General features: G+C 35.3%; 2 protein-coding genes and 1 pseudogene across 2 annotated transcripts; 1 reads left to right on the top strand and 2 right to left on the bottom strand.

Moving 5' to 3' along the window:
- The first annotated feature begins 312 nt into the window (after positions 1-312).
- On the top strand, positions 313-4,302 carry LOC120145260 (annotated as a pseudogene).
- A 150-nt stretch (positions 4,303-4,452) lies between these two features.
- On the bottom strand, positions 4,453-5,746 carry LOC120145249 (glycine cleavage system H protein, mitochondrial-like). Its single transcript, XM_039159141.1, has 4 exons — positions 5,516-5,746; positions 5,336-5,424; positions 4,714-4,884; positions 4,453-4,613 (listed from the first exon to the last, which is right to left on the bottom strand). The coding sequence occupies exons 1-4, from the start codon at positions 5,610-5,612 to the stop codon at positions 4,485-4,487; spliced, it is 486 nt and encodes a 161-aa protein (XP_039015072.1). The 5' UTR covers positions 5,613-5,746; the 3' UTR covers positions 4,453-4,484.
- A 1,122-nt stretch (positions 5,747-6,868) lies between these two features.
- On the bottom strand, positions 6,869-9,976 carry LOC120145237 (protein ABCI7, chloroplastic-like). Its single transcript, XM_039159132.1, has 3 exons — positions 9,041-9,976; positions 7,452-7,711; positions 6,869-7,357 (listed from the first exon to the last, which is right to left on the bottom strand). The coding sequence occupies exons 1-3, from the start codon at positions 9,944-9,946 to the stop codon at positions 7,042-7,044; spliced, it is 1,482 nt and encodes a 493-aa protein (XP_039015063.1). The 5' UTR covers positions 9,947-9,976; the 3' UTR covers positions 6,869-7,041.
- Between the last annotated feature and the right edge of the window lie 15,624 nt (positions 9,977-25,600).

Here is a 25,600-nt window from a genome sequence, read left to right as displayed (position 1 = left end):
TGAATCAAAACAATAGTTAGATGAGTGCATTCTGGCATAAAGCAACAATAAATTACTAATAAATTGTTATTATACTTGGAAAGTAATATAACAAATTTTAATTTTATCTATCGCAGCGTAGCAAGCGCATATGTAAAAACAATAAGCAAACAAGAAGAAAAAGGAAGATTACATATCTGTCAAGGTATTGACTAATACGTGCTAAGGCTGCAGGTAGCTTTGCTTAGGTAATTTGAAGCTATAAATAGGAACCAACAGAACAGAATCGCAGTTACAAAGACAAGAGCTGTCTGAGAAACATAAGTTGAAGACTGAAAGTTTGGTTAAATGGATTTAGATATAGTGGGCTTGATCCTGGCTCTTCTGCTAGCAACATATGTTTTCTTGTTTGTTTTCTCAAGAAAATAAACCAGTGGCTTTATGTTAGCAGCTTGGGAGATCATAAGAAACATCATGTTCCTCCAGGTGAAATGGGATGGCCTGTATTCGGCAATATTTGGTCTTTTCTCAAAGCTTTCAAGTCCAAGGACCTTGACACTTTCATATACAACCTGGTTAAAAGGTCTTTCATTTTCATTGCTATATATATATATCACAATGTTATGCCTTTGAACACAATTGTAACGTTCCCTTTAATTTGCTTGGAGATTATAGGAATGGCCGAACTGGTATCTACAAGACTTATTTGTTTGGAAATCCAAGCATCATAGTATGTACTCAGGAAACCTGTAGGAGAGTGTTGGCAGATAATGAACAATTCGGACTCGGTTATCCATCGTCGACGATGCGATTAACAGGGAAGAGATCGTTTCACGGCATTCCAAATTCGGAGCACAAGCGCCTGCGGAGACTAACAACGGGCCCTATCAACGGCCATGAGGCATTGTCCATGTATATTGAGTACATTGAGGATACTGTGATGCAGGCATTGGATGAATGGACTAGAATGAAAGAGCCAATAGAGTGGTTGAAGGAGATGAGAAAGGTTGCTTTCAAAGTGATCACACACATCTTCGTCGGTTCAAGCGCCGAATCCATTCTGGGGTCGGTTGAGAAGCACTACACCGATTTGAACTATGGGTTGAAATCTGCCGCCATTAATGTTCCTGGTTTTGCTTTCTACAAAGCTCTCGAAGTAAGTTTCAAACGTTAGTTATCTACAGTAACAATTTGAACGTTTTTTAATTCTGAAACTTTTTCATGTATCAGGCAAGGAATATGCTGGTTAAGATCCTACAACATGTCATGGATGAGAGGAGAGCCAAGAGTAATCAAGTCATTGATCATAATGAAAACAGAGGAATGATTGATTTACTAATGGAAATTGAAGATGAAAATGGGAAAAAGTTGCAGGATGAGGATATAATCGATTTGCTGCTCGTGTTCTTGTTAGCTGGACATGAAAGTTCAGCACATGCAGCTTTGTGGGTGATTATTTACCTGCATACCAGCCAGACCTTCAATTATTATTTTCTTCTTGGTCTAATTTGATATTAGTCCTTGTCCTATGCTCAAATTTTATGATTATTTTTACAGTAATGACAAATTTTCATGATGAGCAACAAGAAATCTTAAAGAGAAGAGCAAGTATACAGAAGGGTTTGAATCTTGAAGATATTAGAGAAATGAATTATCTTCAAAAGGTAACGTGTGCGCTACCTTCGTTGAATTGTTTGTTTCACAAGAAACATCTAATTTACTTGAAAACGTCAAAGACTTGGCATGAGTGACAAAAGATTTTTTATTGTTAGGTAATTAATGAGACACTGAGAAGAACCATTCTCTCGTTTTCCAATTTTCGTGAGGCCAAAGTTGACGTTAACCTCAATGGTTAGAAATTTCAATCCCTCTAATTCCTAAGTTTTTATTGTAAGTGGGATAAATCGAGTGGTGTTGGATGAAGTCGCATCCTTAGAAATTTCAAATTCCCTTAAATTTTAGACTTTTCTTTATATTTTTTATCGATTATCTAATTTTGTATCCTTTAAAATTTTATAATTCCGCATTCTTAAATTTTTAATATAATTTCTTAAATTCCCTCCTCTTGACATAAATTTTTACGTTTGTCCATTAAATAATAAAAAAAAGCATTGTTTTTTTCCACAGGTTATTTGATACCAAAAGGTTGGAAGGTTTTGGTATGGAATAGGGGTGTTCATATGGATCCTCAAGTTTATTCAAACCCAAAGGAGTTCCTCCGTACAAGATGGGATGTAAGTTTAATAACTTCAACCCTAAATTATACTCCTTTCTTATTAGATGTCTAAAACTTTGTTTTAATCAAAAGTGACGTCTAAACCTTCTTTTTAATTATCCAAAGTATTAATTTCATTAAGAAAATAACTTTGGTTTAATATAAAAATAAGTGTTGAAATTATGTCATTTCTCCTATTTAGGTCTCTAAATTATTTTTTGGTCAATTCAAGTGTCTAATGTTACAAACATTATCATTTTAATTAAGTGTCTCGACCATAACTGTCGTTAAAAAAATCTCGTTAAATAACATGTGTCATATTCTGGTAATTTTAAAGATTTTATTTAAAAAAGTTAAAAACAAATTATTATATTTAAAAATATATATTTAAAAAAAAAATCCCACCTCTTCCCGTCCATCTCTCCCCCTCTCCCACTCCCCCTCCCTTTCACTTATTGCCCCCTCGTCCCCCTTTACCCAATGTTAGCATTTGGTGATGGCGGTTGGAATGATTTCAAAGGTTAGTGGACGGTGGTCGTGTTGTCCGTGGAGATCCGGTTGGGTGGAAGTTTGATCGACGACAATGATGGCAAACGGCGGTGGCCAACGTGGGAAAAGTGATTGAAATAAAGATTTTCAAAGTTTTGGTATATTTTTTAAGATTTCTGGAAATTTTGATATTTTTAAAATTATATTTTAAATTTTTTATAAAATAAAAATTTTCTAAATTACCATAATATAACATGTGTCATTTAACGAAATTTTCTAATGATTCTACAGTCGAGACACTTAAAATGATAACATTTATAACATTAGACAGTTAAACTAATCAAAAAATAATTTAAATACCTAAATAAAAAAAACAATATAGTTTCGACCCTTATTTTTATATTGACTTTTAATCAATTGAAACATGTCACGTATTGTTCAATTATTGAGCCAGATCACTTTTAAATCATTGTTGACTAATGGAAGTAATCAGGTACGAAGCCACTCTTCGTTTAAAAAATACTTATTTAACCCTTTTAGTTTTTGTTTAGTTTCATTTTGCCTATCTCAAATTCTATTGTTAAATATACTTTGCCCCTTAAGATGATATCCTAATTTTACCCCTGAAAGTAATAATAATAAGTATCACTCTTGATTAAACAAAATTAGATACCCACTTAAGAAAAAGATGCGGTTTAATGGTCAATTTGACAATTAAGCCTAAGTTTTAAATTTATAACATTGGCATGGCTAAAAACCCTAAAACATAACCTGTTAAAACGTATAATTACTATTAGTTTCGGTATATTTACTTTGCTGAAAATTGAAATTTAATCAATACTCTTTTTACATAGTCTAATACCTTTACTTTTATAAGTAGGTCTAAATTAATACCGTTAGTTGTTACCATTAAAAGTATGACACATTTATTATTATTATTATTATCCGATCACACAATAAAGTTTACATATAAATACACGAACCAAGTTATCTCAGTGGTTAAATGGATGATTGTTATTCTTAGAGTCTCTAAGTTTGAGCACCAGAGACTGTAAGAGTGATTGAGCTTTCATTGTCAAATTATTAAGAATCTTTACAACAGATACTATCTTGTAATCACCATAAATTAATCAAAAGAAAAAAATCAATCGAATTTCAGTATAATAGTGGGACTTAAACCATAATTAGAACATTGGATTTGGTTGTTTTCATGATCCTCGAGAGGAAATTGCATCTAATAAGTTATTGCTTGCATGCAGAACTGTAAACCCAAAGCTGGATCATTCCTTCCCTTTAGGGCAGGAAGCAGGATTTGCCCTGGTGCAGATCTGGCCAAGCTTGAGATCTCCATTTTCCTTCATTATCTTCTACTCAACTACAAGTGAGTCAGGATTAGTAAATTCAATCCGAAAACTTGGTTTAACGTACTAATCAATCCGAAAAAAGATTGATATCTTCTTTGTTTTTTCTTCTGTTTGTTTAATCTGTAGGCTTGAACAAATCAATCCTGGAGGCCCCATTGTGTATTTACCTCTTCCAAGGCCTATGGACAACTGCCTTGCCAAAGTCATGAAGGTCAAATGATCAAGGCAATCTTCTTAATGGTGTCTTTTTCTAAGGAGAATCTGCAGATTCTCCTTGTTCTTAGATTTGGATATGAATAAGAACGGTACTATTACAACATATTAAAGTGAAAAGAAGATTTTATTACTAGAAAGGGTAGATGTTTTATGATTGATAAACATAAAAGATGTAGGACAATGCTTGTTGACATAAGCTGAAAATATGGTATAGAGGGTTTTTAGTGGGAAGCATCTTCTTCCTCGCAGAATTTGGTGTATTCATTTGAACCCATCAATGATTCTAGTTCTGATGGACTGCTGGGCTTTACCTTGATCATCCATCCTTCTTCATATGGGCTTTTATTGATCTTCAACAGCAACACCAACACCATGTTAAATTAACTTACAAGTCATCAAGGAAAGCACTTTTTAAGTACATATATAGTTGAGGATGAGAGGATTTTATACCAAGCCAGGAGCTTCAGTGAGCTTGGAGTTAACCTCGACGACTTCGCCAGAGATCGGGGAATTGACATCACTGGTTGCTTTAACACTTTCCACAGCTCCGAACCCTTTTCCTTGGCTCACTGAACCACCTGCTTCTGGCAGCTCCACAAACACCACTTCTCCAAGATGGTCCTTTAAAGCATAAACGATCATGTAAGAAGCTAGTTCCGTTTTTCATATTAGTCTGGAATGTGATTAAAAGGAAGTATATGTTCGAAAGACTCTCAACCATTTGACAATAAACGCTCAAATACCCCTACAGACGATGTATTTGCATCTTTTCGATCACTGAGATCGCTTGGTTCGTGCAAGAAGCTAATTCCTTAGATGAGCAATATGAGGGGATCATATATGAAGGTAAGGTTTATTATTTCCTTGATCCTCAATCAAATTTGTTTAACTGGTTAACAATCATTCCAAACTTTGGAACTTGATCCCTCTAGTCTACTTAAATTTGATATAAGGTCTCATTGTAGTAAATTGAACTCCAAATATAGGAAACCTAAGGGGAGGGAGGGGGGGGGGGAAGAGCTAATACTTTTAGTAGGACATGAAAAGTTAAGCGAGGAAAGAAGGAAGAAACCTGAGCATGGTCAGTGATGCCAATGGTAGCCACAGAACCTTCAAGCTTCACCCATTCATGTGACTTGGCATATTTCAACCCATCCAAAACTGCAAATTCCAACACATTATCAACATCACAATCCATACTAACCATAAAAAAACAGTGACTAAAAGATTAAAAAAGAAAGATTTTGAGTACCAGTGGAAAAGCATCTGGAGATGGAAAGGTGAGCTTTGGAGGAACAGGAGATTTTGAGTGCATTGGCAGTGGAAGAAGCCCACATTCTGAGCGCCATGTTACTGGGTATCAATCTATCTTTAATTTCTGTGTGTTATGGGCTTTTGGCTGCAAATCTGTAAGGGGGGAATGAAATAAAGAGAAGACGGGTTGAATGGTTTATGGCTGCGATGCAGGTTTTATCATGAATGAATGGTGAGCAACGAAAGCCTCATCCCAACACCCTTTCTTACAAAGATAATATCATCTATATATATATGTGTGTGTATGCTGCTGTTTTTACTGTTTCATGTGATTGTGAAGTGAAAACCATGTGAATGAGTATCATTTTTCAATAAGACTTATATGAATTATACGCCCACTATTCCTTTTTCTAATAGAATATTTTCTTCCAATGCCCATTTTGGCGTCTCACTAATAGTATATTGATAGTTGGATTATTTTAATAATTTATTTAATATGTTTCTATCGTTAATAAATTTACTGTCAACTTTAGAAAGAAAAGAAATGGTTTCAACGATGAATAGAAATTCTCAGATGATTCTAATTCTCGTAAGGAAATGAAGTTTGATCGAAAATCAATTTCCTCGAATTCAAAGAACTTAGATTTGTTCAGACATTGGAGTTCATCTTGATCGGTAGAGAAAGGGTTGGAAAAGGCTAGGGGATCGATATCTTAATCGGTATGATTGAGTTCCCTTTTCTTTTTTGATTTAATGGTATGTGAGGCCCTCAAATTTTTTCAAAAAATCAATTTGGTCTTTGAACTATTTTTGTATTCAATGTGGCCCTTAAAATTAAAGTCTAATGTGATCCTTTGACGAACGGTTTCCGTTGTTGACGATTATGATGTCGGTGTGATAGTTCACGATACCGACGTGATAGTTTACAGTGTTGATGTGACTTTTCATAGTAGTTGATGGGTTGAAATGGGGTTTTTATTAAGTCCGAGGGCGAACATAGTTTTTATTTTTTAATTCACAAGTTTATTTGATTTATTGAGAAAAAAATAGTTACTAAAAATTTTAAGATTTTTACAATGGTGGATTATATAATTCTGTCAAAATTCTTATCTGTGCACTATAGTTGATTTGAAGACTATGATACTCTCATGTCCTGATGAGATGAGTTTATTGGAAGCTTTAAAGCGAGAAAAATCTATGTAGATCTTGTCTAACGAAGAGATAACAGTTTCCAAAGATATAACAGAATCATTTCTACAATGAGTTCCATATTCTGGTTCAGCGAACTAATCTTCTTCTAGCACAGTTATATAAGATGAACTCCTTGGTCTTTTATAAAAAATCTACTAACTTTTCTCAACAAAATAAGCAGTTAAGCATCCATCAACAATGTTTTATACGGCAGGTACAGCTATTCCTCTCTACTTCAAACAAGAACAAAATTTGTATGAATGGAGGAATGATTATTCGAAAAACACATGATTATAACAATTTGATACATAAACCAAGTCATTGTTTTGATTATTAGGAGTCTTTGGTTGTGGATCCAAGCAATTCTTTAACATTATTTTTTACTTGCTTCTGGAGAGAAGTATGCGGTAGCTTGTCAATAACCTCAGCACCAAATGAAAATACAAGAGCCTTCCGAGCAGTCTCCAAGTCGATCCCTCGAGCTTGAAAGTAGAAGAGTTGGCTTTCCTCTAGATCACTTATGGCAGCTCCATGAGAGCACTTCACATCATCAGCAATGATTTGGAGATTGGGTTTGACATTTACGGTTGCTCGAGGCTCGAGGAGGAGGCTCCTTGTTAGTTGCCCTGCATCTGTCTGTTGTGCATACCTGCAAAAAGATGACAAGCAAATGATATCAAAGGAAAGCAACTATGTTGTTTGAGGCACTTCCCAGATTCCAGAGGTTAGCAGACAAGTGTTACCTGTTGACCTTTACGTTCCCATCGAAAACCGCTTGCCCTGATGAATGAGCCACGATGCATTTGTGAAGTTGTTGACAATAACCTCGTGGATGGTCCAAAACTATTCTACTGTGTAGATCTTGTGTTTGGTCACCAACACACAAATGAAATGTTGTTAATTCGGTTACTGTATCGGAGCCCAATTGTTGAATATGGACGTTATGCCTGCTCAATTTTCCACCCGTGCTCACCTCGACAAGTTCATAGGTACTAGTTGATTCCTACACGTAGCTTAGTAAGAATATTATTGCAAACATGTATTCCAATGAAATTTACATAACAGCAAATGAGGCTTTATGAACCATATTTGGGTTGCAGACATGTTGAAAATAGGCTAATATAAAGTCATTCCTATAAGGATTAAATTATGAACAGTAACTAAAATGGGATTAGAGGCCAAAATCACTTGGCTATGATGCTATAACTAGTATTAGATTATCTAATTGATCTTCCCCAGGTTATTGAATACTCTTATCTCCTCTTCGACTTTCTATCTCCCTCTCAATTCATAACTTAAGTCGTAAAAGTCGGAAAGGTTTATTTCATCTTCTCATCGGATATTTAATTCCATTTTTTGTTTATCCAAAGGATTAAAATGTATCATTATCTGATCCAAGAAACGGTTGAATGATGAAAGATACCATTTCAGTCTCTATGGAGAGTTGACTCGAGCCTTAACTCTAGGTTAAATACCCAAGTATCATCCCCCCAAAACCTCTATGCCAAGTCCACACTTTTGAAGACATGAATATCCTCTAAACTAGGGGTGTAAATGAGACACTAGTTTTCATAAGCTATTCGAGTTCGGCTTGAAAAAACTCAAATTCGATTCAGTAATAATTGAGCCGAATCCGAGCACCATAATACCTTGCTCAAACAGCTCATGAGCCTAATTGAGCTTTTCATTAATACATATTTTAAATATTTTTATATTTAAAATTATATAAATACCCTTATTTTACTGCAAAAGACAAAGTTCAAGCTCGAGCTTAAATACAAACGAGCTCAAGTAATTGTTTGAGTAAAAAGAATTGGAAACAGAACTTGAGCTCAAACATCAAGCTTGCCACTATTCGGGCTTGGTTCGGCTCAATTACACTTTTACTTTCAACTCTAAAACAGAAAGAAAAACACAAATACACAAATAGAGTCTTAAGAAAGCTCCTAGTCTGAAAAAGGAAATGAATTGGATGTCCAGTCATGATTGAGGAGATTTGACTCAAATACACAAATATAGTTGTGTTTCACTGCATTAATACCATTTTTTATGCTTTTTCAATGAAATTTCATTCATTTTCCTAAATGGAGTTTTCACCATATAGATCAATTGAGCAAATATAAAAGCATCTATAAAACTATTCACTGAGCTAAGAAAACTTTATGACAGCAAAAGTTGACAGAAGCAACACTAAACAAAAGGCTTTTGCCATCCAAAACATTTCACAAAGAGCTTCTGTAACTAACCCAAGAAGCTAGCTACCAACAGCAATGCTAAACTAACATCGAAAGTAAACATAAATCGATTCAAGAAACATTAGCACGAAATTTACCTGCCGGACTGAAGTCCACTTGATATGAGCAGCATTCAAAGATTGATTTTGCACATAAGAATGCCTAACTTTCCCTCCTTCTCCAACCACCACTTCCAAAACTGAATTATTCCAATAATACTCGCTCTCTTCATTACCAGCAAACTCCTCAACTATCCCCACTTCCCCTCCTTTCTCAACCAACACAAACACTCTGGGATTTGAAAGCGGCATCGTTTTGGACCCCTCATCACCTCCCTCAACTGCAATGTACTTCAAGTAAATAGGATGCTCAACTTTACACCCTTCGGGCACATAAACAACCATCAAATCAGGTGCACCTAGTCCATTAATAGACCAAAACAAATCACTCCATTCCAAATCACCTAATAATCCAGACACCCTTTCAAGTATTCCATCAGAAGGTAACTTTGACAAGCTACCTAAATAAACCCCATCAGGCAAATTTGATGAATCAAATGAAAAATCCAAAAGAAACCCATCAGCAAAGTAAAAACTTTTCAATTGAGTATCTCTTGAAATATCTGAAAAAGTTAGGGATTTTGGAGGGTGAGAAATTGGCTTTATATCTGAGTTCTTGATAAAAGAGGTGTCCGTGAAGCGGAAGGACTCATCTTTTCGGGAGGGCCATTGGGTTGAAAGAATGGTTTCCGAGGAATTGTTCCTAAGATTTTGAAGCGCAAAAGAAGAAGTAGGGAGAGAGTCTTCTAATGAGTCAGCTAATTGGAGAACGTATTGATCAGTAAAAGAAGTTTGGGGGGAAGCCGAAATTGCTTGGACCGAGAGTTTCATTGCAATTCTTTTGTGTTTGAGTTTTCGAGTCGAAGGCGTAAGTTTTCGAGTCGAAGGCGTAAGTTTTGGAGTGAACTGAAGAAGATTTGGATGAGTGGAGGCTAAGGCAGCCATTGATGAGCGGCTGAGACCTGCGGCTTTGGAACGTAATTTTTTTCCCCTTCTACAAGCTTTTAGTTAAACCAACGCAAAATAAGAAAGGGTTAATTCAACTAGAGGTCCTCGAACTATGGGCTACACCAAATACTTGGCATGTTGATCAAGTGAAGGGTAGATCAACTTAATTTATGGTTTGTATTTTTTTAAGGAAAAAAGTAAGAATCTTTGGAATTCAAGCTTTATAGATAAGCATGAATCAAGTGGCCTCCGTGGTAAAAGAATTGTTGTTATTCCTTGAAGACTAAGGTTTGAACATCATAGATGTTATGAGTGTGAGTTTTCAATGTCGAAAGTTTAAGTTATTTTTTTTACATATATTGCTTTGTATTTACCCCAGATTAATAAAAAAGGTTTTATAAATAAATATTTATGGTGAATTCTGAATTATTATTATGATATAAAGTAATAATATGTATAATGTCAACTATTGAAGTTTTATATATTTTCAACAATTTGAAAATGAAAATGCAAACACCCTTGAAGTCTCCGGTGCTCGAACTTGGAATCTTTAGGGATAACAACTTATCTCTTTAACCACTAAGGTAGTTTAATTCGTGTGAAATGAAGTATATGTTATATGATGGATTTAAGAAGTTTTTGTATGAAGGTGTATGATTAAATGCCTATATTGGTATATGTTGTATATGGTATATGATGGCGTGATGGTCTTTGTACATGAAAATCTTGGTAAATGGTAGGTTTCAAGAACTCTTGGTAAGAAAAACATGCTTGAATGCCTAAATGATATGATTCATGTTATCATGTATTAATTATATGCTAAATTGATTATATGTATACAAAAGAGGATCGACACCAAGTAAATTTATCAGTGTTGATTGCCTTCGTCATGAAATCTGCTATGTTGTCTTTGGTATGGATCTTCTGCATATCTATCGTCCCTTCTTCCACCTTTTCACGAATGAAATGGTACTGAACTCGTATGTGCTTTATCCTTGAATGAAATGCTGGATTCCTTGCTAGATGCAAGGCGCTTTGACTGTCACAAAACAGAGAAACATGCTCTTGATTATGCCCAAGCTCCTCCAATAGCATCTTCAACCAAATTGCTTCTTTACTGTCTTGTGTAGTTGCTACATATTCTGCTTCTGTTGTGGATGTAGCCACAATTGACTGCAATTTTGAAACCCAGCTTACAACTCCACCAGCAACTTTGAACACATATCCTGTAGTAGATTTGCTTTTATCCAAATCTCCTGCATAGTCAGAATCTACATAACCATTGATTAGTAAGTTTGATCCTCTGTAACATAATGCAACATTTGAGGTCCCTTTGATGTATCTCAGGATCCTCTTTACTGTATTCCAATGCTCTTTGCCTGGATTCGCCATGTACCGACTAACCGCTCCCACTGCTGTGCAATGTCTTGTGCATGGATTAGCAAACATCAAACTTCCCACTGCTGCATAGTCAGAATCTACATAACCATTGATTAGTAAGTTTGATCCTCTGTAACATAATGCAACATTTGAGGTCCCTTTGATGTATCTCAGGATCCTCTTTACTGTATTCCAATGCTCTTTGCCTGGATTCGCCATGTACCGACTAACCGCTCCCACTGCTTGTGCAATGTCTGGTCTTGTGCATATCATAGCAAACATCAAACTTCCCACTGCTGATGCATACGGTACTCGAGACATCTCCATCCTCTCTTCTTCACTGCTAGGACTCATACTGGAGGATAATTTGAAGTTAATAGAAATAGGGGTAGAAATTGGCTTACAATCTTGCATGCTGAATCGTGACAAGATTTTCTTCAAGTAATTCTTTTGTGAAAGCCAAATATTCCTATTACTTCTGTCCAGGTGAATTTGCATCCCTAGAATATTGTTCGCTGATCCAAGTCCTTCATTTCAAATTCCCTAGCCAGTTGTGCCTTCAATTCTTCAATATGATCTTTGTTGGGTCCTGCAACCAACATGTCATCCACATACAACAGAAATATAACAAAATTGTTATCACCAGACCTCTTGAAATAAGCACAAGGGTCTGCATTAAGTCTGTTGTATCCAAGGCACATAATGAAGGAATCAAATCTCTTATACCAACACCTCAACGCCTGCTTTAAACCGTATAGAGATTTGTTCAACCTGCAAACCAAGTTCTTCTTTTCTTTTTCTTCAAAACCTTCAGGCTGGAGCATATAAATATCTTCTTCAAGATTTCCATGAAGAAAAGCTGCTTTAACATCTAGTTGTTCTAGATGTAAGTTCAATGTAGCACACATTGCCAAAACTACTCGAACTGTTGTTAGTCAAACCACGAGAGAAAATATTTCATTGAAATCAATACCTTCTTTTTTAGCATATCCTTTGACCACCAGTCTTGCACGATACCTCTCAACTTGATCGTCACCATTTCGCTTGATTTTAAAGACTCATTTGTTACCAATTGACTTCCTTCCTTGTGGTAGTGGAACAATGTCCCATGTATTATTTTTATTAAGGGCTTCAATTTCTTCTTGCATCGCCATCATCCACAGTGAAGCATCTGAGTTGTTTATTGCCTCCTGGTATGTTGATGGCTCACCATCCTCTGTTAAAAGGCAGTATGCAATATTACCTTCTATAACATAATCTGAGTGCCAATTGGGAAGTCTTCTCACACGATCTGATTGACGAGTTGTTGGAACTTCAGAACTCTCTGGTTCTTGTTCATCATGTGTTGGTTCTGCTTCATAAGAATCTCCTTGTTCACCCTCCTTTTCCACATGTATCTGTGTAGTCTCTGACTTTTCAGCACTACCATCGTCTTCTTTTCTTTTTAGTTTATCTTCTACAAAGATAACATCCCTGCTAATGATCACTTTACGGGCAGTGGGATCCCATAAGCGATACCTCTTGACTCCATCAGCATACCCCAAGAATTTGCATTTCATGGATTTTGGATCCAGCTTTGAGATTTCTTGGGAGTTGTACATCACGTACACAAAACTTCCAAATACATGGAGGTTTGAATAATCAGCTGGTTTTCCAGTCCACATCTCCATTGGTGTCTTCAGCTCTATTGCAGTTGATGGAGCTCGATTCACCAAATAACAGGCAATATTGACTGCTTCTGCCCAAAATGATTTTTCTAGGCCTGCATCCATCAACATTGCTCTTGTTTTTTCTAACAAGGTTCTATTCATCCGCTCTGCCACTCCATTTTGTTGAGGAGTGTTCGCCACTGTGAACTGTCTTTTGATGCATTCTTTCCTACAAAAGTCATCAAATTCTTCGCTTGTGTATTCTCCTCCATTATCTGTTCTGAAACACTTGATCTTATTTTCAGAATCAAGTTCCACCAGTGCTTTGAAGTTTTTGAAAGTTGAAAACACATCTAACTTCTTTTTAATAGGGTACACCCAACATCTCCTGGAGTAGTCATCAATAAATGAGACAAAGTATTTTGCTCCGCCAAGGGATGTAACCGGTGCTTGCCATACATCAGAGTGAACCAATTCTAGAACACTTTTGCCTCTAGAATTTGACGTGTTGAATTTCAACCGGTGTTGCTTACTTGTTATGCAATGCTCACACAAAGTAAGTGATACCTTTGTTAAGCCTGGAAGTAGCTTTTGCTCCACAAGGACTTTTATTCCTTGTTCTGACATGTGTCCAAGTTTCTGATGCCATAACATTGCAGAATTTGAACTACATGAGGCAACAGAGGCTTCTGCTTCTAGCAAAGTCTCTCCCTTTAGCATGTACAAGTTTGCTGCTATCTTTTCGCCTTTCAGCACCACAAGCGCTCCACGGAACACATTCATGATTCCTTTACGTGTTTTAATCTTGCTTGCATTATTATCCAACAATCCGTAGGATAATAAAATTTTCTTCAGGCCTTTCACATGTCGCACATCTTGAATAACTTTAATTGTTCCATCATACATCTTCAATTTGATGGTTCTCACGCCAATGATCTCTAAGGCATTATCATTGCAACTATACACAGATCCTCCTGAGACATGCTCATAATGATGAAACCATTCTCTTCTTGAGGTCATGTGATATATTGCTCCCGAATCAATGAGTCATATGTCTGCATATCTCTTTCTACCTTCCACGGTGGTTGACGCTTCACAGCATAAAGCATCTCCATCATCTGAAGTGTTTGCAGTATTGCCTTGTGGATTAGAGTTTTTATTTAGACTCCAACAATCCTTCTTCAAGTGACATTTCTTTCCACAGTAGTAGCACTTTAAATTCTTCTTGCTTCTTGACTTCGATCTACCATGTTTGTGACTGCTGCTTTGGCCACGTTTTGTTGATCTCCCTCTCATCGTTGTCAACGCTTCTGCTTGTTGCAGATTTACTTGTTTGTCTTCCTTATTCTTGCGTCGATTTTCTTCTTGTAGAACAGCAACTGCAACGTCATCGAAGACTAGACTGGTGACATTATTGTTTGTCAAGTTGATGATGAGTTGATCATACGAATCCGGTAGACTTTGAAGTAGAAGTTCAGCACGTTCTTGTTCTCCTATTGTACATCTTAAGGATGTAAGCTGAGAAAATAACGTGTTCAGTGTGTTTAAGTGCTGCGTCACTGAAGTAGATTCTGACATACGGAGAGTGTACAATTTTCTCTTAAGGAGAATTTTATTGTGAAGCGATGTGGCCTCGTACAATTTGGTGAGATGATCCCATATCTCCTTAGTTGTCTTCTTCTCCTCGATGCTTGACAATACTTCATCTGCTAATGCTAGATGAAAGTTTGCCATAGCATATCCGTCCATTTCAATCCCTTTGTTGTCGTCTGTGAAATCTACCGGCCTTTCACTGATAGATGCTAGACAACTGTCTTTCCTCAAGATGGCCTTCATCTTCAATTTCCACAATGAGAAATTTCTACCATTAAATTTTTCAATATCAAATTTCATTGCCATAGCTTCTATTACGGATAGCTCCCACTATTTCACTATCGTGAATAGTTCTCTGGAGCCTTCAAAGAATGGGTAATAACTTCTTACTTTCTTATGTTGGAGGATCCACCTTTTGGTGGCAACCACAAAGACAATAAGCATATATTACACACTCAAATCTTGCTCGGATACCAATTGTTGCGGAAGACGGCTATCGGATATAGCAAAAGATTTGGATGAGTGGAGGCTAAGGCAGCCATTGATGAGCGGCAGAGACCTGCGGCTTTGGAACATAATTTTTTCCCCTTCTTCAAGTTTTTAGTTAAACCAACGTAAAATAAGAAAGGGTTAATTCAACTAGAGGTCCTCGAACTATGGGCTACACCAAATACTTGGCATGTTGATCAAGTGAAGGGTATATCAACTTAATTTATGGTTTGTATTTTTTAAGGAAAAAAGTAAGAATCTTTGGAATTCAAGCTTTATAGATAAGCATGAATCAAGTGGCCTCCGTGGTAAAAGAATTGTTGTTATTCCTTGAAGACTAAGGTTTGAGCATCATAGATGTTATGAGTGTGAGTTTTCAATGTCGAAAGTTTAAGTTATTTTTTTTTACATATATTGCTTTGTATTTACCCCAGATTAATAAAAAATGTTTTATAAATAAATATTTATGGTGAATTCTGAATTATTATCATGATATAAAGTAATAATATGTATAATGTCAACTATTGAAGTTTTATATATTTTCAACCATTTGAAAATGAAAATGCAAACACCCTTGAAGTCTCCGGTGCTCGAACTTGGAATCTTTAGGGATAACAACTTATCCCTTTAACCACTAAGGTAGTTTAATTCGTGTGAAATGAAGTATATGTTATATGATGGATTTAAGAAGTTTTTGTATGAAGGGGTATGATTGAATGCCTATATTGGTATATGTTGTATATGGTTTATGATGAAAATCTTGGTAAATGGTAGGTTTCAAAAACTCTTGGTAAGAAAAGCATGCTTGAATGCCTAAATGATATGATGCATGTTATCATGTATTAATTATATGCTAAATTGATTATATGTATACAAAAGAAAGAAACTTAAACGAATGTTAAAGTTCAACCTCGTAAAGTAGTAAAAACTTAGGGTGCTCTGTGCGGTGAAAGTTCAACGAGAACTGGATTTTTACCCAGAATTCTTAAGATCGCGATGAACATGATGAACACCCCAAGAACATTTCAGAGAAAAGTCTTGGGGGGAATTTTAATCCTTTTTTTGGGGGAGGCCTAAAATGAGGGGGTTTTTTCCCGAATAAAAAGGAGGCCATTGGCTGCTACAATAATAGATTAACTACGTACAAATGTCGGATCATGGAGGTCGAGAGAGAGATGGGGGATAATTTGCCGAGGGGGCTTTCGAGAAAATACGTGAAGAGTCATCCTTATTCGTAGAGAATTTAACAAGAGAATCAGTAGCAGCGTTTGCTTCTCGACGAGTGAGGAAGAATTCCAGTATCCAAGGCTTCGACGTAAGGCGAGCAATGGAACAGACAAGAGAAGATATCAATTTATACGCTTCAGTATAGTTAGTCTGGCATTGAAGGCGCTCAATCCCATAAGATCATGCTAAGTGAAGGCCTTCAAAGATACCTAGAGTTCAGCTTGCAAAGGAGATGAAATTCTAACTGACTTGTTAAAACCGACGAGCTATTCACCATCATTATTACAAATAAATTCAAATTCATATCCAAGAGAAGATGGTATATGAACTGCACCATCCGTGTTAATGGTACACCAATCAACAGTGGTAGGCTGCCATTGTACCAATTCAGGACAAGTAAATACATATAAACTCGGGGGTGAAGGCATCGCAGAGATGAAGTGTTGTGGCCATTGTTTGCTTAAACAAAATAATTAGTCATTGGGGAGATCAGTGCAAGTGAAGATGATAGAGTTTCGACGCTAACAAACCTGCCAAGCAATTGAAGAAAAAATAATTCGCCAAGGAATATTTCTATCAGTTCCACGTGTTTTCAAATTGAGTTGGAAGAATCGATTCTTCATCCTTCAACCTCTATGGACGTTGCATTTTGGACATGTAATACCCTAATTTTGTCCAAACAATTTAATCCAATGTGAAGGAGATCGGAGGTTAATATGAAGTTGTTCGTGATTTGATGTTGGATCACTTCAAGTGGCAGTGGTGGAATGAGCGAAAGATAATTCGTGAAATTTTACATTTGAGACGTCGAGAGACTTTGATCGAGAATGGTGAGTTTCGAACGTATATTTAAATTGGTGTAGTGGCCATATATTAATTTTAGGAGTTTAAAGCTCAAATTGTTGCCTTTTATTAAAACCTAAATACCAAAATATAAAAAAATAAATATATCCAATGTCCAAGTCCATTTACAGCCATTTGTTTAACCAAAACATCCACAGCCAAATACCCATCTCAATTAGCCCATCATCCAAACCCATATGCTAACCAACAATCCAAATGCAAATACGAGGCTCGTTCACAATATTCAGCAGCCACGTCCTGAGCAGAGATCCCCTGCCTCCACATCAGCTGCTACGCAAGATGGTCCCTTGATCGAGTCAGCCTCGACATCGCTCCACGACAGCGTCCAAAAGTGCTCCATCAGCAAAAAACCAAGATGCAAACATACACTAAAAAACCAAAAAAGAAATTGTAAACTTATTCTTTCTTTTGTAAAAGGGGTATAAAAACCTACGAAAAGCATTATAAGAGGGAATTTTTTTTTTGGTACTCCCTATTGGAAACAAAAAACAGAAAGACAAAATCTTTCCAAAAATCAAATCTGAATAAAAAACCCAAAGGTATTTTGGGTCCATTTTACCTTGTTTTCTTTCTTTTTTGCGTGAAGCTGAAACGGTTGGGAAGAGGAGTGTGTCTTCGGTTGACCCCGGGTAGAGTGAGCTTTCAACGGCGTGGAATAGTAGCGTCAGGAAGCGCCGCCGGCGTGGGGACGAGTTTTGTTTTTCTTAGGTCTCGATCTAGGCTTTTGTGAGAGGGAGTTTTGGTTCTGTCATAATGGAGGTTTAGGGGTCGAGGGTCAGCATGGGCGGTGGTCTTTGAGAGCTCAACCATCGGCATACGGCGGCGGGGAAGGGTTGAAGTTTGGCCTTTTCACCATGAGTACAACTCGTATTATTTAAGGTTAGGGCTAAATATTAAAAGTACCACTAGCATTTTTATTTTTATTGCATTTCCTTTAAATTATGTTATTTAATTTTATGCCTTTAAATTTGTACATTTTATTTTTATTTATTTTATTTCAGTCCTTAAATGTTACTTTAATTTTCTGCCTTTTATTTTTGTCATTTACTTTTCAGTAATTTAATTTCAGTCCTTTAATTATTGCACTCTATTTTCTGTTTATTTTATTTCAGTCTCATAAACATTTATAGGCACGTTTCACATTTTTATTATATTTGATGCCTTATTTTTATATTTTGCATTTTGGTCTTTATGTTATTTATGATTTTATTCCATTTAAGCATCTATATTGTATGATATTTATTTCTTTGTTCTTTGCTTTTATCATGTTTATGTTTTCACCACTAAAAGTTGAGGTTTTTATCATTTACCGTGCTTAATTAAATTTGTTTAAATATTTCTTCACCTTGTCTAACGTATTTAGATCCTAAAGTTGTTAAATGTATGTCCAAGCCTACTTTAGTTAATTTCATATTTAATAGGTTGTAATATTTTCCTTAAGTTATCGAGATTAATATTTCCCTTATATATGTTGGTTTGTTTGTGCATTTAGGTCTAGATATCTCGAATATGAATGATGGTCTCATAAGCATAACTTGACTGATTCCATAATTAGATTAAAGTTAATATTTATTTATTTTAAAATATTAAGAAAGGGTCGGCTTAAGGTAACTAGATGTTCTATTTTAATATTTTACATTAAATAAATACCCTACTAGTAAAACCTAAAAGTCAAGTACGCTTAAAATCAATCAAGATTAAAGGAAAAAGGAAATGTTCTTTTATTTAAACTTATCAAGACAATTCGTCTAATTCATACTAGGGATATGGTCTCGATCTTTTTAACTAATTGAACCTCCCTCATCTCTTTTAATTAGATAGGTAACTTGGATTAATTGACTTAATTTTTTAATTTTGGTTGGATCAAATTATTTAATATCAAGTTCTTGGGAGAAATTATTATATTATTTTTGTTTCAGTTGAAAAGAGAAATATTCATCCTAAATCACCTTATGGATTATTTTCTCTTCGATTGAAAATAATTGCATATTTTCTCTTTCTCCTTAGAATTTCCTGCTAATAAAATTGTGTGATTGGATTTGGAATAAAATGATCATAATTTAAATTTATATTTAAATTCTTAGACTTCCATTATTAAAGACAACATATAATCAACGAGGTACCAATTTTGGGCGTTGTGGAAGTGCTTATCCTTCCCCATGCATAATCGACTCTCGAACTCTTTAAAATGAATCTTTCGTAAATCACGTACCATTTTTGTCTTTTAAATGAATTTTTCTTAAAAAATTAATGAAAAAAGATGTTTTTAGGTTTTCGACTACCTAACCCGAAAAGTCGATGGTGACTCCAAAATACTACTTTTACGAATACAAAAATTAAAAAAAATAGTTGAGACTCGTTTGGAGCATTAAGGATCGTTACTACAGCTTGACAACTCTGTTGGGAAAATTAGAGGGTTAAGCCTTGAATCAATTATATATTGTCTCTGTATCTGGAAATTGGAATTCAATTTTATTTAATTTACGATTCTTTTGACTCATTTCAAGTCTTTATTTTTTTCATGCATTCTTGTATACTAATGTTTTCTTTTGATGGGTTTTCAGATATTGAGATGTTTGGGTTCACTTTGGTTGGATTTTTTGTGTGGTTGTTTGTCAAAGGTTTGAGAATTTTTCCTCACACATGACACATACATTGCATAACATAAGCTATATACTCGAGCTCTTTCCCTTTTTAAGTAAGAGTAAAATCGATGTCTTCATGAGAATTTATTCTCCGTGTCAGACCTAGCAAGTAGCTTTCAGGTTTCGTATGCCCTATGTCTCCATGAGGATTTATTCTTCGTGTCAGGCATAGGGATATATGCCTTCTTGAATTGAACTCGATCCACTTAAGCCTATAATGGGTGAGGATTGAGGGTCTGCCTAGCCCAAGGGGTTGGCAGTAAGGACAATTCGAGTACCTTTATCTATAGAGTTGAAACTCTACATATAATAGGCCATAGAAATCCACTTGATCTAAAACCATGTCGAAACTCTTTCCGTATGCACCCAAATAAGTGTACACAAAGGACAAATGAACTCTAACCTTCGTCTTTAAATTCATATGATAGACTTGTTTTCTAAATAAATGCATGTGAACTAGAAAACTATGTAGTTTAGGGTTTATCGTGTTATCTAAAGCATGAGGGTAGAGATCATGTTTGGGTAGGATCTATTAAACCATATATGGGTAGTCAACACATGAGGGTAGGTTCTATTCGTTAAGCACATGAAGGTATGTTCTATTCGTTGATTATAGTTTTACTAATTCTTTGATTATCTTATGTGTATTAACCTATTCTTTTATTTCATGTTTATTCTTTTTTTTTTTTGCATTTACATCTTCATATCATCCAAAGGTGTTAGTTTCCAAGTGATTGACTAAATAAACGGTTGTTCATAATGAGACAAGAGATTCTTAGTCATGTAGTCAAAACTAGAAGATCCAGAGATGTTCTTATGGTTCATAAAGAAAGAAAGCTAACCATTAAAGAAATCTAAAGACGATTGAAGATCATTTTTTCGAAGGCACTCAGACCAAGATGCTATCCTAAGAGATAGATGTCAATTAGATCTAGAATGAGAAGACTCTTCATGAAGACACAAAGACCTTTTTTCTTTCAAAATATCATTGAAGTTGAGTTCTCAAAATTCAACAATAGACAATTCGGGCTTTGGTTTTATTTTGGTGTTGGTTGGGGTGTGTGAGAGCCATCGGTTTATGGTGGCCGACTTTTGGCCGGTGATGATGGTCGTGGTTTCTAGCAGTAGTCCTGCATAGAGAAGAAGAAAAGGTTGGACTGTTTTTTAGATAAATCACACATAGGTCCTCTTGTTTTTAGAGCTATTTACGTTATGGTCATTATAATGGGGAAAACCATATGCCAACCCTCCGTCTTTTAGCCTTTTTTCTCTGGTCACTCTTTATTTATTTATTTATTTATTCCGAATATACATGTTGGTTATGCTTTATTTTAATTTGGTTATTGTTCTGCTATGTTATTTATTTCTAACTACTAACTTTTATTTTATTGCATATTAACTACTAACTTTTATTTTATTGCACTTTAATCATTGTTATTTATTTATTTATTGTTTCTATAATTCGATTCAACCTTGTGGTGACCCGACCCAAGGTATGATCCTCATTATTATGGTTCGAACTCTGCTAATTAGTAACTTTTATTTTATTGTACTTTAATCATTGTTATTTATTTATTTATTGTTTCTAATATTCGATTCAACCTTGTGGTGACCCGATCCGGGGGTATGATCCACATTATTATAGTTCAGACTCTGTTAATTACTAACTTTTATTTTATTGCACTTTAATCATTGTTATTTATTTATTTATTTACTTATTTATTTATTTATTTATTTATTGTTTCTAATATTTGATTAGGCCTTGTGGTGACCCGATATGGGATATAATCCGTATTATTATGGTTCAGACTCTGCTAACTACTGACTTTTATTTTATCGCATTCTAACTTTTGTTTATTTATTTATTTTATCTAATATTTGATTCGAACTCCACTTTTAGATTTTAAATGTTAACATAATTAAATAGGTTAAATAGAGCCTTCACTTTTAGATAGATTTTAATATAGTCCCTCTAATTTAGAGAATAATTAGAGTTGTCACTCGCCTAAATGCTCGAAGGACCATTTCGATTATTCGATTCAATAATTAATTAAAATCAAATATGATTAATATTAGAGTCTATATTTTTAGATTTGAGCCCCTATGTTCCTTAATTTTCATTATTTGACACCTTAAGTTAGAAAAAGAAACCTTAATTTACTTTTAGTTTAATTAGGATAAATCAAAATTTGTTTGATTGCAATGTTTCTTTTAAAACCTAAGGAAATGTTCACTTATTAGGGAATTAATGGTATATCTCCCACAATCATGCTCCGGGGGTGAATACTAGTGATTCCCGAAATAAGTCGACATCTTTTTCAAAATCTCATCATGATTTTCTAAAAACGAGGTAATATTCAGTTATTAGGCACAATAGACGATCTCCCGCATTTACGTTTGGGAGCAAATGCTATAGGTTTCTATAAACGAATACCCTTTTCAACCCTGCATTCGTAATGATTTTCAAATTAAATAAAGACCGAACTCAAAATTTTTGATTTTAAATATAGGGTAATCAACTAGGTACCAATTTTTGGGCGCTTGTGGGGGTGCTAATCCTTCCCCACGCGTAACTGACTCCCGAACCTGATTTCTGGATTTTCGCAGACCTTAAACTTGGTATTTTGATAAAAATAAAACGTTTTATTAAAATCACCCAGTTTTTATGGTGGCCCAATCACACCTTAAATGATTAGTGGCTACTCACATTTCAAAACACTTTTCAAAGAGAAAACCACCAAGTCGGTATCGATCTTTCCCCGCCTGGGCGAAAAACGGTGTCGATAGCTTGGCGACTCCACTGGGGACTTTTATTTTTAAAACAAGTTGAGAGTCGAGCCACGAGTTGGTTACCCTGTATTTATGATTTTGGGAAATTACGAGTACGATCTTATTTAATTTACTGTTCATTATATTATTTCAAAAGAAAAACAATAGATTTTCTATCTGGTTAATGCTTACACTTCTGTGAATGTTTAGGATTGTTGCATGTCATAGCTCTAAACCCGAGCTCAAACCAGATTTACCTAAGTAGGGAGAAACATCAAACCTCACATGGAGCATCAGGCTTCCTTGTGTGGGTCTGATAAAGTATCTTTGGAAAGCACCCTAAGTTGCTTATCCAGATATCAGATCCGAGGTACAGTTTTAGTGGTGTGATCCCTTAAGCAAAATCCGATTCACAAGTCTGTAATGGGCCATAATCGGGGGCAACCTTAACAAGTTGTAAAGATGGCTTGGGAACCCTTTGCTAAAACCCAACCTCATAAAGAATTTAGTAAGCCTACCCCGCTAGAGCCATGTGGATAATATAGGAGAACTAGAACGCATGCAATGAGGATTATTAATTTTCTTTGTATGCTTTATTTTTCATTCTCAACTTTGAGTCAAATTTAATTATTTTTGCTAAGATTACATTTCTCGGACTAATCATTTCAACTAACTTGATTCTTTTTGTCTTGTTTCTACTAATGTTGATTTCTTTTTTGTCTTGTCTTATTGCATTTTGCATGAATATGACATATCATTCAAATGTATTGATCCCTTAAATAACTGATCGTTTAGAAGGTTCTTGAAAAACAATGCCACAACAATACCTTTCGATGAGATTGGTAGAATTTCGAAGATGCTCTTCGTAGATCGAGAGGAGCCAAGAAGAAGTCTACATACCAATGAGATGAGCCAGACATTTGCCTGCTGAGGTAACAAATTGGGCTCAAGATAATTCGACATTGAAGACAACAGTTGAAGATCACGAACCAGTTCGAAAGACTTCTGAAAGTAGGAGATAAAGTAGAAGCTTTGAAGACTATGCAGTACCCAGATGCTCGCAGGAGCTAGATAACTTATAAAAAAAACCAGATTTTCACTTCCTCAGTGTACCGAGACATTGTCGGTTTTTCAAGAATTGTTCAAGGAACAATTATTTTTTGGATCAATTCCTTGTTGCATTTGCATCTCACATTTTGCACTCTTATTTTTGCATCTTTATTTTTGTATTTGCATTATATATTCATATTTTATTTGTTTCAAACCTTTTCTACATGTGTTTAATCATGAAAATTTGTTAATAATTTGTGGAACATTACATGACATAAATTAAAAAAACAAAGTGGAATCAACTTGGTCTTCCTAGAGAAGGATAAAAGCCATGAATGGGATTTTAGCACGAGTTGGTAAAATCGAGGAACTCCAAGAGCAGCTTGTTAAGACTCAGCAAGTGATGATTGATCAAACCAAGTTTCAGGACGAATCGAGAGAGCATATGTCTAAGTTGATGCACATGGTGACTGTCTTGATTCATGGAGAGAAACCACTAGAGAATCCAGCTGTAAAGACTTTGAATGAGGCTCTGAACGTTAATGGTGGGGACCATGTGACACCAACACATGATCAAGAACTTGTTAAAGAGATGGGTAATTCAAGTCAGCTGCAAGATTTGGATATAACCCCATAGGGCATTGTCGAATTGGTGGTGAATGAAGAATCAGTGAAAGGTGAAAGTTTCCTTTTAAGAAATGAGCTCCGTTCAAAGAAGAGGGGCATGGAAGGAGATTGAGTGTCGGACAAGAAAGAAAAAGAAGAGTTAAAATCCCATGATTCAATGCTTTAGCCCATCGTAACCATTAAATCGGGGTCATTAAATTCTATCTCTAAAGGCAATGCAAGTTAGTCTTCTATCTGGGGAGTTGGATGATAGTAAAAGGAAAACACAGGGTTTTCAGTTCCCTCATTTCCAATTTTTGTGCGAAAAATCACATTCTGAAATGCTTAAAGTCGAGCTGATTGTATCGCGTTATGACCAGTAAAAATGGTCGTCAAAAGAGAAATAGTCTTATAAGGAGGTTTATTGGATAAACCATATTGAATCCTTAGGATGTTCAACTAACGTTTCTAGCAACCATGAAGGAAAATATCATGATCCTTTAGAGGAAGCGATTCAGATATCCAAGGTAGAGAAACAAAAAGTCAGAATTCAATGCCCAAACATCTCTTTCCCAATAAATATTAATGCAGTCAAGTCTCGTATGGGTTACATAGCACAAGAGAATGAGAAAAGAAATCCAAACAAGAAGGTTTCAGTAGATGTAGTCCAAGGTTGGCTCGTAGGATTGAGAATGAATTGGTCAGATGCAAGCCTTAAAGAATCTCATATGCCTATATCAGATTTTCTGGTGACAAGTGGGGCACTAGACATTTCAAAGAGCCTGACAGATACTCCACCAATTACCGCAGTAATTGTTGCTCAAAACCCAACCAAGATTATCATCCTAAAAGAAAATCGTTTTAGATCAAAATTTGGGCCCAATTGCCAATCAGGGAAGAGAGAACTAAACAAGCAAAAAGAGAAAGAGGTTAACTTGAAAGAAGATGATAATCCTTGGGGGTATATGAAGAATACTTTCCAGTTTGGGAAAGTCGACGTTGGACCACATTTGGTGGAAGCGAATGATGAAGAAAAGAATAAGAAAGATCAAAAGTAACTGTCAGTGAAATTCCCGAAGATGCTAAGGTTGGAAAATTCGTACTGGAATCTGACTATATTTCCCTGAAGGAGAACTGAACAAGTGGACTATAGAGGATCTTCTTGTAGTTTTTAGATGAAATTCATATTAATACTTATAATTAACACTTATTCTTTTTCCTGCGAGCATTAAGTAATCTTTTGTGAAGGGTTACTATGTTAATCTTACTTTGTTTGCAATTGAAGATGCTTTCATTTATTTCTCAAGTGGCAATCATTTTATACATATTCCTTATCATTCTTTACATTCTATTATTTCATATTTTATTCTTTCATTAAT

This window comes from Hibiscus syriacus, unplaced genomic scaffold (assembly GCF_006381635.1).
Source record: "Hibiscus syriacus cultivar Baekdansim isolate YM2019G1 unplaced genomic scaffold, ASM638163v2 tig00002338_pilon, whole genome shotgun sequence".
NCBI lineage: Eukaryota > Viridiplantae > Streptophyta > Magnoliopsida > Malvales > Malvaceae > Hibiscus > Hibiscus syriacus.
The sequence above is the reverse complement of the archived record's forward strand: the minus strand, read 5'-3'. Positions and strand labels throughout refer to the sequence as shown.